General features: G+C 45.6%; 1 protein-coding gene across 1 annotated transcript; it reads right to left on the minus strand.

Moving 5' to 3' along the window:
* Positions 1-2,753: 2,753 nt before the first annotated feature.
* LOC125409223 (C-type lectin domain family 10 member A-like) lies at positions 2,754-10,544 on the minus strand. The gene is made up of 10 exons (XM_087910403.1): positions 10,338-10,544; positions 5,735-5,843; positions 4,788-4,901; positions 4,287-4,382; positions 4,132-4,203; positions 3,983-4,054; positions 3,753-3,839; positions 3,507-3,658; positions 3,325-3,431; positions 2,754-3,181 (listed from the first exon to the last, which is right to left on the minus strand). The coding sequence occupies exons 2-10, from the start codon at positions 5,790-5,792 to the stop codon at positions 3,022-3,024; spliced, it is 918 nt and encodes a 305-aa protein (XP_087766529.1). The 5' UTR covers positions 5,793-5,843; positions 10,338-10,544; the 3' UTR covers positions 2,754-3,021.
* Between the last annotated feature and the right edge of the window lie 6,072 nt (positions 10,545-16,616).

Below are 16,616 nucleotides of genomic sequence, written 5' to 3' on the forward strand. Positions count from 1 at the left end.
GACAGTCCAGGCAAGAGCAGTTTCTTGCCCAAATGGCTATCAAATTCCATAAGTAGCCTCTTCAATGCCCATCTTCCTCTTGAAGTAGATTGGTGCTGCCAGGAGCAGATGTGTCTCATTGTCATGAAAAGCCCTAAATTATTAAAACATTAAATGCCATATTCTGTATGGCATTTCAAATATGTTTTCATATTTGAAAGATATGAAGAATGCCTATCTAACTGAAATATATCTCTATATATCTAGAAAATCTAACTAACATGACTACAAGCTTGACTATTATTGATGATTATCCATTAACAACCTATATTTCCTAATTATACATTACATTTTTAGATGAACTACACAATCACAATATCTTAATCAAGGTCAGAAATACATATACATATAACAAAATTGACCTTAAATTTATATCACTAAAGCAAAATCCATACCAATGCATATTATCCATATCTATATCATATCCTCCTTTAAATGTAAAGGAACATTTATAAACAATATTTGGGAATATGGGTGCAGTTTTTTTATCTCCAAACTACACCACTTTATTGTTTTCATATGAATTTTATCATAGTTTGATCATACTGTGAAAAAATGTGTGGGATTTTCATTACATGTATTTATTAGGAGGATGCCACAGCACATGTGTGGTAGTCAGAAGAAAATTCGAGGAGGTCAGTTTTCCTCTCCCACCATGTATATCCTGGGGATTGAACTCAGGTCATCAGCATTGGCAGCAAGCACCTATATTCACTGAGCCATCTTGCCAGCCCCATGTCACTGGACTTTTGAGAGGGGTTACACTGACTAGGTGGCTTGATTTCAGCAACGCACTCTTTTTCATATTAATACTACTTTCCGTGAGCAACGAACATCTTTCTATGTCCTAGTATCTTTTTCAATTTTTAAATGTAGTGTTTTAAAGTTTTCATTATACAGGTCATTTACCTCTTGGGTTATATTAGATATAAATGCTCTTTGAATCCTATAACTCTGATTACAATGTTTCTCAGTCTTATAGTGGAGTGGTTTTTGAGCTACTTATTTCTGTGGTACTGAAGATGGAACTCAGGGCTTGGACCCTTAGGCAGTAGGCTAGCTAAGTCTTCACCACTGAAGTACATTCTCAGCCTACATGACAGAGCCCCAATGTGTTTATGTGTATGATCATACCATCTGCGATCAAGGATAACCTAAGCTCATCCTTTCTCCTCTTTGTGTTCCTTCTATTTCTTCTATTACAGTGGCAAAGACTCAAAGCTCTGTGTTGGACAAGAGGGAAGAAAGTCAACCCCTTTCTGCCACGAGCTGCTCTAAGTGTTCTGTCACAGCAATAGAGGGCAAACTCAGACCGTCTCCATCTCCTTGCTCGCAGCCGACCGACCCAAGCCCCCTCTTACCCCTGCCCTTTCCTAACAAGCTTCCACATGGGTTTGCCGAGCTCTGTGGTTCTTCTCACCACCACAGCCGCAGTCAAACAATAACATTTGGTGTATAAACTTTGGGTCTGACTTCCTTTTTACCTTTCTTATTCTTTATTTATTATCTTTTTTCTTTGGGGAATTTTCCTTCCTTCCTACTTCTTTTATTATGTATTTATTTTCCTTTTATTTCATTTTTTAACAGGGTCTTGCTATACAGCTCAGACTGCAGTGACCTTGCAATGCTCTGGCCTCAACCTCACAAATGTTGGGATTACAAGCACTCCCCACCATACCTGGCTTCTATTTTACTTTAGATTATTTTTTTTTAATTTCACAAGATCAATGTGTTTGTTTGAAACTCTGCAATGTCTGCTACCAAGGAATTTACCTAAAATTTACAACAAAGGCATTAAAAGCATCACATTTGTTTTGCTGGGTATATTTTTAGATTTTAAAAACCATATGCATATAAATGTTTCATATGTATCTCACATGTATGCCTGATGCCCATGGAGACCAGAAAGAGCCATCAGGTCCCCTGGAGCTGGAGTTACAGATGGTTGTGAACCACTGTGTGGGTGCAGTTGGGTCCCCTACAAGAGCAGCCAGTGCTCTTAACTTCCAAGCCCCTCTCTCCAGCTCATCACACATTTCATTTCTAAATCACTCAGTGTTTTTCATTTTGATTTTCCTGTTAAATCCAAACTGATTTAGAAAATTAATAAGAAGATTATCCGCTGCCTCAGTTCCTCTAAGGTGAGCGTCTGTGTTCATTCTAACACTTCCATCACACTAGAGAAGCATCCCTTCCTGTCATCACTCGCGGTCTTATGTATGGACAAATTCTTTGTCTGTGTCTGCTACTCATTCTGAGAGCCTCTGCGAGCCCTGACTGGCTGGTCCCTGCCACAGCCCTCAGCTGTTGGCATCAGAGCTTCTCTTCTGAGCACTCTGTAGTCGCCATGTGTTTGATGACTCTGGGTTGTGTGTGGAATGTCCCTGTCACCTGTCTGTGAATGCAGCTTCTGTCTCTTGGATGAATACAACAGACCAGTAAGATCATTCAGTGCTTTCGAAGTACTCAAGGCTGGGTCAGTTCAGCTCCCAGTGGGGAGACAGGCAGCCAATGGTAGCAGAACTATGTAACGGAAGCTTGGATGACAGAATAAATTGCCTAAGCTTTGTACCTATAAATTACAAAATGGGGCTTCTAACCAGATCATCTGGCCAAAAGTCATCCAACTCTTAATGTCACCACCACCCACCCAAGGCTTGCTAATGTTAGTCAACTCACCACCAGCTCCCAGCCTCCAATGACCAGGCAACTCATAGGGCGTATATATCTTTTTTTAACTAAAAAAAAAAAATCTTGACAATAATAGGCTGTACACTATACACAGCACAGTGTGAGGATTCCAACAACTACACCATTCCAAACACAACACTACATTCTTCAGATACCACTCTTTATCTACCTCTTAAAATCCTAGGGGAAAAAAGTGCCCCAAGATAGTAGAGATACCGAGACAGAGGGATTACCAGTACCAGAAATCTGAGGCTTATGGCACTGAAGATATAGGTTAGGGGGAGGGGATTCTCAGCTGTCTTTGCTCAGTTTTGTTTCACAAATCCAGTGGTAAATCCTCTGGCAGACGTCATCATTCCAACGACCATCGTTATAGGAGAAGTGGGCACAGTCCTCACCTCCTCCCAGCCCGTGTCCTTCCCAATTATCTGGCTGCAGTGGCTTCCAATTCCTGAAAACAAATGGCTCTCAACTCCAGGAGGTCAAGCCCTCAGCCATGTTACCAGGGACCCCCAAACCCCCAGAGTCATGTGCTAAAATGACAGGACAGTCCCGGGGGGTGGGAGGGGGAGAAGCCGTAGACAACACACGTACTTGAAGCCATTGTCAAAGTCAGTCCCGTCCACCCATCTCCAGGGTCCGTTTTGGTCCGTTAGGCCCATCCAGGTGGGCACGGAGCCCTTGTGGTCATTGATAAATTTCTGAGGAGAAAAAAAGGGGAGGAATGAATTCTCCCTCTAATAGACAACCTCCAGGAGAGCCCATCGAGGCCACACCTGCTCCTCCATGGAGTTGACCACCACCAGGTGAGCATTCTCCAGCTGGCAGTACTTGTCAGCCTCAGGCCATGACTTCCCAGTTAGAGAGAACCAGTAGCAGCTGCCTTCATGTTCTATCCAGTGAAGGGGGCAGCAGGTCCTTTCAGAGCCTACGAGGCATCAGAGAGGGTACAGGGGCTGAGGTGGGGCACAGGGTAACATCGACCATAAACTACAGAGAAGTAGTCCCATCGCCATCCTCACCATTGTTCCTGAGGCTGGCCAACTGGCACGACAGGGCCTTCAAGTCCTTCCCCAGCTGTTGGACACGCTCCATCATCTCAGAAAGATCTGGGGCACAGATGGACGTGAGAATGGTGCTCTGCTGCGGCAGCTGCTTGGCGAGTCCCCGGTGCACAGGGCTCAGCTAGGAACGCCACACGCTGCACACACACACACACCTCCTCCCAGGGTACAGGAAACCGAGGTCTAACCTGTTTTCAGGGCCTGTTCCTTTTTCTCCACTGTGCTCTCCAGAGAAGTCACCTTCTGCCTCAAGTCTCGGCCTGGAAGATGACGGTTCAGCTCCAGGGACCCATTTGCCCACACCCTCTGCTCACTCTTAGAGACCAGGGCCTCTCACCTGCCAGCAGTTCCTGCCTGTGATTGTCCACATCCTCTTTCAGGGTCTTGATCCATCCTTGCAAGTTGTTACCTGTAGAGCAAGGGACTGCATCAGGACTCTGTCCTCCCTGCCCAGCCCACTCCTGCCCAGAACCCGGTCAGAGCCCAACTCACTGCTGGAATTCAGGGCCTGCAGTTCAGCCTTCAAGTAGGAGGTGAGGTTTTCTGAATTGGCTCTCAGGGTGCCTAGGTCCCTCCTTAACTGGGAATCTGATGGGGACGATAGAATGATCAGAACCAAGATTGCTCAGTCCCCTCTGTGCCAGCACTAAGCTGGACACTTTGCACGCAGAGGAGCATTCTGGGTCACACTGGGGCAGGCACCGTTGTTACCCAGGATTGCACTGGAGCAAACTGAGGCTTAGGAGGTGAGGTAATGGTAGTCACACAGTCAGCAGCCATCCCCTTCATGGGTCCTCCATGTCCCCACCAGTGTCCCCACCACCGCTCCCCACACAGGTCTCTGTCCATCATGCGTCTCTGCTGTTAACCTTGTCATTGCCTTGGCCCTCACTGCTGTCCTTAGTGTTCTTTGCTCCCCTGGCTGCCTCTGTCCACCCTGCCCACCAACACCCCTGTGGTTCCTCTCTTCCCTGCGATGCTGAGGGCACCCACTTTGGGATCCAATCACAGAAACAACCACCAGCAACAGGAAGCCGAGGCCCAGGGAGAAGAGGAGGAGGTGGGTCCATGAGAAGACATTCCACAGGAAGGACTGGGGGGGAGCCCCTGAAAGAAAAGAGGGTGTCGGGGTAAGTGGCTTAGGCAGCAGTTCTCAATTGGTGTGTGGTGACCGCTGTGGGGGTCAAATGGCCCTTTCACAGGGCTCACAGATCAGATATCCTGCAGATCAGATATTTACATTATAATTCATAACAGTAGCAAAATCACAGCTATGAACTAACAAAAATAATTTTATGGTTAGGGTCACCACAATGTGAGGAACTGTATTAAAGGGTCACGGCACTGGGAGGGTTGAGAACCACGGCTCCAGAGTGTGACAGATACAGGAGGTGTGGGCCCCAGGGGCCTTATCTAGGGGTGATTGTTTGGCCCTGGTAGTGCTGTAGGAGGGACAGGTTAAGAAGGGTTGGGGTGGGGGGGCTCCACGCAAGGAGTCCTCACTACTGTCAGCCTCGGGTGCGCAAGTGTGGGAAAGCACAGACATTAAGCACACAGACAGGGGCTGCAGGGCTCTGTCAGGTGTCACATTAGAGTTGGAGGGGTAATGCAAGGACACAGAGGTAGCTGGGGACAGTGCGACAGTCAGGCCATTATTGGGCCCTTAGCCTTTGCACGACTGTGTGAGGAAGGGGTGAGCTTCTCCAAACCCAACGACCCACCATGCACACCTCTGATCCCTTCCCACACAGCACAGGAAGCCGTGTCCTTCCAGGTCACTCCTCCTGTCCCTGCGTCTCCCAGGACCTGCTATGTGTAATGTAAGGGGCTCTGGGAGTGGGAGTGGGCGCCCTGGTGCATGGTGAGAAATGACAGCGGAAACTCTCTGGTAGACATAGTCAGAGCGCACTCGGGAGACTCCAGCCCTCCTTCCTGCTCACCTTTTCCAGTCTCCTGGTTTTTCGCCTCCCCCAAGTTCTGGAAGTTTTCATACGTCATTGTCTTGTTTGGACAAAAGTATGCTTGCGTACTCTTGCGGGGCTCTCAGAACTGAAATGGAGAGACCAGGGTTCAGTTTGGGGTACAACTAGGTCTAAGAATGAGACAAACAGCGGGGTGGAGCCTTGGGCAAGGCTAGGGCTTCAGCGGGACAGTCCAGTTGAGAATGAGCTGCGGTTACCATGAGGACAGAGATAGGCTTGAGTCTGCAGCTGAGGCTAGACATGACCTCAGAACGCATCAACTTTGAGGTGGAAGTAGACCTGGAGCTGAGGACCTACAACCCTGTGCTGCTTTGTCTTCTGCAGCATTAGCCAGCAGGAGAGAGCGGGAGAGAGCGTTTGAAAGACAATAAAATACTGTTTGGGTTTGGGTTTTGTTGCTGTTGTTGTTGGGTTTGGGATCCAGTCCCCCCCACCCCAGACTGGGTTTCTCTGTTTAACCCTGTCTGTCTTTGAACTCACTCTGTAAACTGTGCTGGCTTTGAACTCAGAGATTTGCCTGCCTCTGCCTCCTGAGAGCCAGGACTAAAAGTGTGCGCCATCACTGCCCAGCAACATACTGTTTCTTTAGGGCCTTGCCTGACCACAGTCTGAACACACAAATACCCTCAAACACTACTTCTGAATGTCAAGTGTGGAAGGACTTTCTGCTCATTTCCTTTGAGAAACCTGATATGCTGTGTCTGCCTTTCTCTCTCTCTCTTTAATAAATTTATTTATTTATTTAATAATCTGGCCACAGTTTCCCCTCCCTCCTCTCCTCTCAATCCCCTGCATCTTCTCTCTGTTCCCACTCCCAATCTATTCCTCCTTCATTTCTGTTTAGGAAAGGACAGGCCTCCCACGAGTATCAACTAAACATGGCATATCAAGTTGCAATAACACTAAACATCTTCCCATGTATTAAAGCTGGGCAAAGTGACCCAGTGTGAGGAGTAGGGTCCCAAAAGCCATAAAAGGGTCAGAGACAACCCCTGTTCCAGCTGTTAGGAGTCCCACAAGAGGACCAAGCTACACAACTGTCACATCTAGGTCAGTCCCACAGAGGCTCTCCAGTTGTCTGTTCAGTCTCTGTGAGCTCCTATGGCCCAGGTTACTTGATTCTTTGAGTTTTTTTTTATTATGTCCTTGACCCCTTTGGCTCCCACAATCCTTTCCTCCCATCTTCTTCAGGATTCTCCGAGCTCAGCCTAATGTTTGGCTATAGGTCTCTGCATCTGTTTCCATCTGATGAAAACAGGGCTAGGCACCAGTCTGATCACAGGAGATGGCCAGTTCAAGCTACATGTCTGCTATGGCTACAAGTCTTAGCTGGGGTCTTCCTTGGAGATTCCTTGGAGATTCTCTTGCACCAGGTTTTTATCTGACCTCAAAATATCCCCCCCCCGCCCCCCGGTTTCCAGTAGTCTCCTTCGGTACTCTCCTCCTCTGTCAGCTCCCTTCCCTCTGCCAGAACCTGGTCTCTCACAGTCCAATCCCCACTCACCCTCAGTCCACTCATGAACTCCCTTCTAGTTCCTCTTCCCAGGGAGATCTGGGCATCCCCCCTTGAACCCTCCTTGTTACCTAGTCTCTCTGGGGCTCTGGATTATAGCATAGTTATCCTTTATTTTATAGCTAATATCAACTTATGACTGAGTACATTCCTTGTTGTCTTCCTCAGTCTGGGTTACCTCACTCAGGATGATTTCTTTGTAGTTCCATCCATTTGCCTGCAAATTTCCTGGTGTCCCTGTTTTTAACAGCTGAGTAATACTCCACTGTGTAAATACACCACAGTTTCTTTATCCATTCCTCAGTTGAAGGACATCTAGGCTGTTCCCAGGTTCTGTTACAAATAAAACTACTTTGAACATAGTTGAACATGCGTCCTTGTGGTATGATTGAGCATCATTGGGGTATATGCCCAAGAGTTGGTATAGCTGGGGTTGTGGTAAGTTGGTTCCCAGTTTTCTGAGAAATTGCCGTACTGACTTCCAAAGTAGCTGTACAAGTTTGCACTCCCACCAACAGTGGAGGAGTGGTCCCCTTGTTCCACATCATCTCCAGCATGAACTGTCTCTTATATTTTTGATCTTAGTCATTCTGACAGGTGCAAGGTGGAATCTCAGAATTTTGACTTGCATTTCCCTGATGGCTAACGATGTTGAGCAGTTCCTTAAGTGTTTCTTGGCCATTTGAGATTCCTCTGTTGAGAATTCTTGGCTTAGGTCTATACCCCATTTTTTAAATTGAATTTTTTGGTTTGTTGATGTCTAGTTTATTGAGTTCTTTATATATTTTGGAAATTAGCCCTCTGTTGGATATGGAGTTGGTGAAGATCTTTTACTATTTGGTAGGCTGCTGTTTTGTTCTATTGACAATGCCCTTTGCCGACAGAAGATTTCTGTCTGGAAAGGCCTCATACCACAGTTCTACTCTGAAGGATTTGAGATGCTAAAGTCCAAAGAAAGCTGATTTTATCTAGCCCATCATTTAAAAATCACAGGAAATCAGGAGGCAGGTTTGCTACTGTTTATCATGCATTTGTATTTATTGCTTGTGTGTTTGTGTACACATGTGTGGCATGGTACACACATGGAAACCAGAGGATAATTGGTTTTTCTTCCTCCACAGTGTGGGTTCCAGGGACTGAACTCAAGTCAGCAGGCTTGGCAGCAGGCTCCTTTACCCAAAGCCATCTTACTGGTCCAAAAGCCTGCTTTTCATTTTTTCAATAATATCTATTAATATCTCAAGAATCAATTTGACCATTTGGAATACATTGTCTTCAAGACTTTTCTTAGCATTTTCTTGGCCACCTATCAATAATTCTAAATTCTTTTATATATAGAAAGAATAAAGAGCAAATTATCGTGATGGTTTATGACTCAAAGATACAAACTGTAAATAACCTAGAACTTAACACTCCACATGAAAATTTTAGCAAGCCATAGTGTTATTTGAAGATTTGTTAATAAAAATCAAATGTTGAGATCTCAAAAAAAAAGTGCTACTTCTGGGTCTAAAATAAAGATGTGTTTGTCCTTGTGTCTCCTGTTGACACCGGCATCGTTGCTCAGTCAGGGGCATAGAAGGGACTGAGCTGAAGCCTGCAATAAAGCTGGGAGTAAGGGGAGCTGAGTGTACACAATCTGGGGCAGGACTCGTGTGAAGATTCAGATTGGATCTGGGGATGGAACAGGTCAGAGCTGAGGCTGGAGGGCCCTCAATCCGTAAAGCACTTGCCTTGCCAGTATGAGAGAGCCTGAATTCAACCCCCAGAACCCATGTGAAACCATGTGAAAACCTGGGCACAGGGCTGGAGAGAAGGCTCAGAGGTTAAGAGCATGCAATGTTCTTTCAGGTGACCTGAGTTGGCTCCCAGATCCCACACTAGGCAGCTCACAACTGCCCATGACTCCAACTCCAGGGAGATTCATCTTTTCTGAACCCCGAGAGGTTCACATGCATATACCCACATTCAGAGACCCATGTGTACATGTGATTATACCCACATACAGAGACATACATGTGCATACAATTCAAACAATAGATAAAGTTTAGGGGAAAAAAGAAGAAATGGCTAAGCAGAGTGTCCTGTTTGTAATCCCAGTGCCGGGAAGGCAGACGGGCTGGATCCCTTGAGTTCGCTGCCAGTCAGCCTAGCCTAATTGGTAAGTCCCAGACCACCCAGAGACCCTGTCTCAAAAAGCAAACAGACAGCAACCACAGAAAGAGGGGAAGGAAGGAAGGAAGGAAGGAAGGAAGGAAGGAAGGAAGGAAGGAAGGAAGGAAGGAAGAGAGGGAAGGAAAACGATGTGGGACTGGGGAAAGGGCTCAGCTGATAAAGCACTTGCTGAGTCTGGATCCCTAGCGCCCACATAAAGGCTGGAGTGCTGGCTGGAGTGGCGCTCTTGTAACCCCAGTGCTTGTGAGAGTGGAGCAGACACAGGTCCTAAGAGCTCACTGGCACATGGACTAGCCCAAACGGCAAGCTTCAGGTTCAGTGAGAGAACGTGTCTTAAAAAATAAAGTCGAGAGTGATAGAGGAAAAGCCTTGAGGTCAACCTCTTGCCTCCACACATGCATGCACCTGCACACTGCACACATAGTGCACACACATGCATACAATACACACACACACACACACACACACACACACACAAAATAACAATGTATATAGCTCCTGAGGAATTACAGCCATAGTTGGACTTCAGCATCCACATGCATGTGCATATGTATATCTATACACCTACACACACATGAACATGTGTATGTATTTCAGGATATCTCCAAAGTCTGTTAAGCAAAGAGCTGAGGTTAGGACTGAGGCCAGAGCTAGGATGAAAATCAGATGGGAGTGGGGCCAAAGATGGGGCTTAAATTGAGTCTTAGGCACAATCCGAACTAGAGTCCAGGGAACGGAGGCAATCCCCAGTCTCACACAAGCTCTTTCTATGTCTGCACATCTCCTTCCAGTCAAGACCCAGAGTCCCCCCTCCTTGTATCCCTAACACATTCCCTGTCACACTGGTCCCCCTGGCAATCCCAGCCCCGTTACCTCTGTGAAGTCTGGAGACTGTGACTCCTCGCTTCCCTGTGCGGCAATGACCAGGGTTGGGAAGTCTGTCAGAATGGAGAACTATATCCTGGAGGGCTGATGTGGGAGGGAGCAGGCAGAAATCACACACATGTCAGAGGTCATTTAGTCCTTTGTGTCTGAAAGTCTGATGGTCTGTTTTTGGGAACACCCCATTTTTTTTAACCTCTAAACACTGAGTGAATAGGAGCTTGAGAGTGTGTGTGGGTGGGCATAAAGGACACGTTTCGTTTACGTCTTCCTGGATATGCCGTCCTCCATTTCTCTTTCTTGCAGCTCCTGTAACTTCCTCGTTTTTCACTAAGTAGGAAGGCGGATTACAACAGAGGGACAGTCTGACTTTCTTCTCCTAGGCCTCTCATCTTCATTCGCTTCCTGCCCATGACTTTCTCGGAATTTTGGTGTCTCTGTCACTGAACACCTGCTCCCTGGGAGTTCATTCTTTGCTCATAGTGAAAACCCGGTCGTACTCCCTGGAATCTTGGTTGAGCACCAAGCTCAACCCTCACTCCACTCAGAAGGATGGAGAGGGAAAGAGACCATGTCCTGACCAGAATGAGAGAAGAGGTGAAGAGAGAGGCATCAATTCCGGGGAGAGGGAAGAGGGGATGTATCAAAATAGGCAAGTGATTCCCACTAGCACGTTGTGTCAGGAGGCAGTGTCGATGAAGGAAGAAAACAGCCCCAAGTCAAACCCCATGACATCCAACACCCAGCCTGGCTCTCTGCTCAGCCCTCACGTCAGACCTCCATTTTCTCACAGGAGCCTCGCCAGCACTCGGGTCTTCAGAACGCATGCCCTGTTTCGTTTTCAATTAGGAACCCGAGTGTAGAAGAGCAGAGCAAATCCATCTTCAGTTCGTTTGTTTTCTTTTTGTTGGTGTGACACACGTGTTTTTACTGCGTTGCTATGTGTCAGGACCACTGTTCACACCTGGTCATAAAATATGCTTGCTTCACCTGCATCTCATTTCGTACGCTTGTCCTACCATTTAGTTACTCTTGATTCGCCCATTGGTGTGTGTGCTTTGCCTTCTTGGCTTTGTTTCACTTAGCCTGTGATATTTTGAGTAGTCTGTGTTTCTAGTTAGAGCTACAGCTTGGGTCTAGACTAGGGTCCCCTTGGATCTAGACTAGGGTTCCCCAGACAGCTGCTAGTGGGAGGTAACCATCCTTTCACAGGCGACTGTGGGAGGCCTCCTGGTCACTGAGCTGTGCTCTGGAAAGAGGCTGTGGGATCCCAGCCCTTTCCTCTTTCCCTTTTGCTTCCTAACCAAAAGTTGAGTGCTTGCGCTGCCACACAGTCCTGATGTGGTGCACGGTCTTGCCATGGGCACAATGAATGCAATGAAGTCACAGAAAATGTGACTCCAAATAAGGCTGCCCCTTCTGTAAGTTGATTGTCTTGGGTAGTTTTTATAGGGTGAAACACTGACTAACCCAGGTTTTGCAAGCTAAAGTTGAAACTGAATTGGGGTGCAGGGGACAGGCTCCTCAGTAGGAGCTCACCCTTTGAAAAGGGTGGGGAAGAAGACAGAGGGAGCCCCAACATGGTACCAACCAGCTGAGCTGTACGAGTTTGAACTGTGGAGGTTACCCGTGATTCTGACGGTTCCATTCCAGGGAGGTGATGGAGGTTACACCAAATCCGTACATCATACTCCAGAAAAATCGTCATTTTTCACAGTATCAATTCTGTCATTTGTGAATACGAGAGTACTTCGAATCTCCTTGTGCCTTCTTCAGTTTCTTCCTTCTCTTTTGTAGAGAGTTCACAGATAAACACAAGAGAAACCAGGAATGTTAAACACCCAGACTTGCCTCTTCAACTTGCTTTCCACCCAGAAGCCTGGGAGTGGGTGTAGTTAACAGCCTGGTGACCTGTGCTATCCACAGGGCCAGATCTCACCTGAATCCCCCAGACTATTATGTTTATCCCAGATTCTTCCTCACTAGACTCCTATCTTGAGCATTATTTCTTAGTCAATAGAACCCATCCTTAGGGGAGATATCACATGTACTTTGTAGCCTGGTGACTTGTACAATATTTGTATGACCTCGACCATACCTGATCCTCCCCTAGGTCCGTAGGCTACAGAGCCAGTCTTTATGGAAGAGGTCACACAGACTTTGCAAGAGTGTCAATGTGTCACACCTTAAGCTTCATTGTGCACATGGAATTAAGATCATCGCTACCACAAAACCTTTTCCCAAAAATGCACCGTACTTAAAGATGTCTGAAATAAACCACCTGGTGTCAGACTCTAGAAGTTTGAGTTAACACCGGCTAAGTCATGTTGAACCTTCTTGCTTCGTGTGGTTGGATCATTTTTCTGCTGGTGGTGGCACTTGCAGGAACCCCCACAAGGTTTCATACATAGCAGAGGTCTTTGACCTCAGCTCAGACGTATTCCTAGGGTCTTGGTTAAGCTATTGTGAAAATGTGATTGTTCCCCTGATGTCTGTCTAGGAGTGTTCACAACCAGGGTGCAGAAGACACCATTTTTCAGCTGTTGGCTTGGGAGCCACAACTATGATTAGCCTAATTATTAGATCTAAAGGTTCAGTGATGGAATTTTTAGAGTTTTTTAAGTATAGTATTTTTGAAAACAGGGATGATTTGGCTTCTTCTTTTACTACCTCTTAAATTTATTTTTGTCACTTACTGTCCCAGTTCAAGGACTACATGTCATCAGTTTATCCATATTGAAGTTATTGAAGGCCTTTTCTGCATCTATTAAGGGGAATCACATGACTATGGTCTCTGAGCCTATGTTTATTGATTTGCATATGTTTACTCATTTTTGTAGTTCATGATATACAATGTTTTCATGAGCAAACTTTAATGTTGAACTAGGTTTTCTAATATCTCATTGAGAATTTTTGTGTCTATTTTCATTAAGAATATTGTTTTCATTTTTTATTTTTTGTTGTTTTCTGTTCTGAAAAATACTGTATTTTCCAGTGTGTCTACATTTAGTTCCTCTCCCTCCCCATCTCTAACTGCCTTACACAGCCATCTTTCACCCAGGACCATGACTGGGTGTCCCCAGGCTCCCTGATTGATGATTGGTCCTTGTTTTCAGACCCACACAGTAGCTCAATCTCAAGTAATACACCTCCTCCCACAGCAGTGCCTGTGTAGAGCCCTGCAAGTTATGGAGAGTGTTACATTGGGCTTCTCCAGTGCAGCTGTGCCGTGTGTCCTTTCCTCAGCCATCCCAGGTGGTTATCCAACACCAAGTGGTCAGCCCTGGAATCATATCCACACAGCTAACACTATCCAGATTGGGCAGGTTGCATTTCTGTGTTTAGGAATACACACACACACACACGCGCACAATTAAAGAAATAGAGGCCATGAATTTGAGAGAGAGTTGGGGGATGTACATGGGAAAAGTTAGAGAGAGGAAAAGGAAGGGGGGAGGAACGATAAGATTCTACTTTTAATTTTCTTTTTCTCTTTTTATGTATTCTTTCCTCAAACAATACATTCCCAACTGCAGCCTCCCCTCCCTCTCCTCCTCCCAGTTCCCTTCTCACCTCCCCTCTTCCCCAGGTTCACTGCTCCTCTGATTCCCTTCAGGAAACAGCAGGCCTCCCAGGGATACCAGCCATGGCCTCCTGGGGATACCAGCCACACATGCCCTCCCGGGGATACCAGCCACACATGCCCTCCCGGGGATACCAGCCACACATGCCCTCCCGGGGATACCAGCCACACATGGCCTCCCGGGGATACCAGCCACGCGTGGCATAACAAATTCTTTGCAATAATCCCAATTTTTGCAAAAGTCAGATACCAAATCTCCCAACTGGATCTTGGGCCTTTGAGAACCACACACTTGCTCTTTGGCTGTGGTGACTGCCATCCTCCCTTCACATCCAGGCCACCTAGTGTACCTTGTAGAAAGCTCTTCAGGCCTCCCTCCTCCTCCAGGAGCCAGGTAGACTGTTTGCTAATTTTTGCTGCTGAGTCTTGCTATTCCTTCAGGCCCTTCAGCTGTTCTGTGATGTCTTTACTGATTTCTGCGCTCTTCCTTTCTTTCTGTCTTCAGCATAAAGTTTATCCTGCTCCCCTGACTTTCTCAGTGCTGATTTTACATGGAGGCTGCTTCTAATCTGCCATCTTGGCATGTCTCCCTTGTACATTTTGTTTTGTTTTATTTTGATATAATAAAATAATAAGGTATTATTTTGAGACAGGGTCTCTCTATGTAGCTCTTACTGTCCTGGAACTTACTGTGTAGACTGGACTGGCCCCTCAAACTTACAGAGATTCACCTGCCTCTGCAACCCCCCTCCCAGTGCTGGGATTAAAGGCATGCACCACCAAGCCCAACCTCTCTGACTTTTTAATGAGATCATTTAATTTCCCTCTTGAAACTGCTTTCATTGTATCCTGTGGGCCCTAGTATGTGGTATTCTCATTTTTAGTTGATTCTAAGAATTTTTAAATTCCCTTTCTGCCCTCTGTAAGTACGCATCATCCATAGTACCTCTCCATGATGATTTCTAGTTTCTTCCCATTTCAATCAGAATGCAAGCAGTTATTTCAAATTCCTTATAGTTGACAAGACTTGTTTTATGCCCCAGAACATGATCTACTTTGAAAAATGTTCACAGGCCACTGAAAAGACTGTGTATTCTACTGTTGGGTGTTCTGTAGATGCCTGCTAGCCCTTTGATCTACAGTCATCTAACTGTAATGATTAGTTGTTGGTGGTGGTGGTGATGGTGGTGTTTTGTCCAGGTGATTGTCTTGGTTAAAGCTGAGTACAGACACCACCCACTGTTACTGTGTTGAGGTTGTTCTGAGACATAAAGTCTAGTAGTGTTTGCTTTGTGACATTGGGTAGGCTAGTCATTGGGTAGGTTAGTGTTTGGTGCATGTCTGTTTAAAACTGTTATAAAGTCTTGATGGATTGTTTCCTTAATCAATACGAAATGGTCTTCTGTTCCTCTGGTTAATTTTGAAGTCTGATTTTGTCACACTGTGAGTGTAGTTACTCCTGCTCACTTTTTTTTATTTTTTATTTTTTTTATTAATTTATAAAAGTTTCCACTTCCTCCACTCCTGCTCACTTTTGAGTTCTATATGCTTAGAGTGTTTCTTTTGTTCATTCCTTCAGTCTAAGTCTTTATAGATTTATTTCTTTGCAGACAGCTACTGTTGTGTCGTGATGATTGTATGTGTATGTGTGGGCATGAGGGTCAGTAGGGGTGTGCATGTGGGCACATGTATAGGTCAAAGAAAACCTCATGTTTCATTGCTTGGAAGTCAAATACTGATAGAGAACCTCCTTCAGCCAATGACCTTTAAGAGGCTGAACTAGGTTGGGGCATAACTTAGGGTACCAAAAAGCCATGGTCCCACCCCACTCAGTCTCTAAATGATTTCCAATGGTATGAGGAGATACCAAAATGCCAAATGCTTTAATTCTGGTAGAACAGGACATCTAAAAAGGGATTGTAGACAAGGAATTCCTAAGAATAATGTCTGCTCCAGGAATGGCAAAAATAGGTAGTCTCAGTCTTCTGGAATATGTAGGAACTGTAGCAAAGGTCAACACAGGACCAAAGAATGTAGATCGACAAAAGACAGACATGACAACCCCATACCATCGTGAAACTCCTTGGGAGGCCTCTCACAGGCCTCTATATCAAATGTGGTCCAGTCATTTCCAGTCACTGTGGAAAACATATCTCACCAGAAAAATTAAAAGATCCAGTGCCTACTGTAAAAAACCATACTGTTCTGGATGATGAAATAAACATGGAGGCTGCATCAAAAACTCCATAGAAAATAGGAAACATATATCTTGACAGAATTCTATAAATAATCAATGACCAGCGCTAAGAGTGCACAGAAATGACATTGGAATTGAGGGATTACTAGACATGGGTGCTGACATGAGTATCATTACTCCAGAATCTTGGCATCCAGATTGGTCTCTTCAAGAGGCAGAAATTCAACTCCTAGGAACGGCAACCCTATCTCAAGTAAAACAAAGCTGAGATGGGTTGAATGTATAGTGCCAGAAGGACAAAAAGGAAGGCTGAGGCCATATGTAACTAATATTGCAGTGAATTTATGGGGTCTTGACCTATTGCAGCAGTGGAATATCCAGATTAACATTTCTGTAGCCCCAAAAACTCATGTTTCTGGGAAGGATATTATAAGGTATTGTAAACAAAAGTCACCAGCCATTTGGACTCTACAAAAATGCAAAGCAGCTA

The sequence above is a fragment of the Myodes glareolus genome, chromosome 9 (genome assembly GCF_982192425.1).
Source record: "Myodes glareolus chromosome 9, mMyoGla1.1, whole genome shotgun sequence".
Classification (NCBI taxonomy): domain Eukaryota; kingdom Metazoa; phylum Chordata; class Mammalia; order Rodentia; family Cricetidae; genus Myodes; species Myodes glareolus.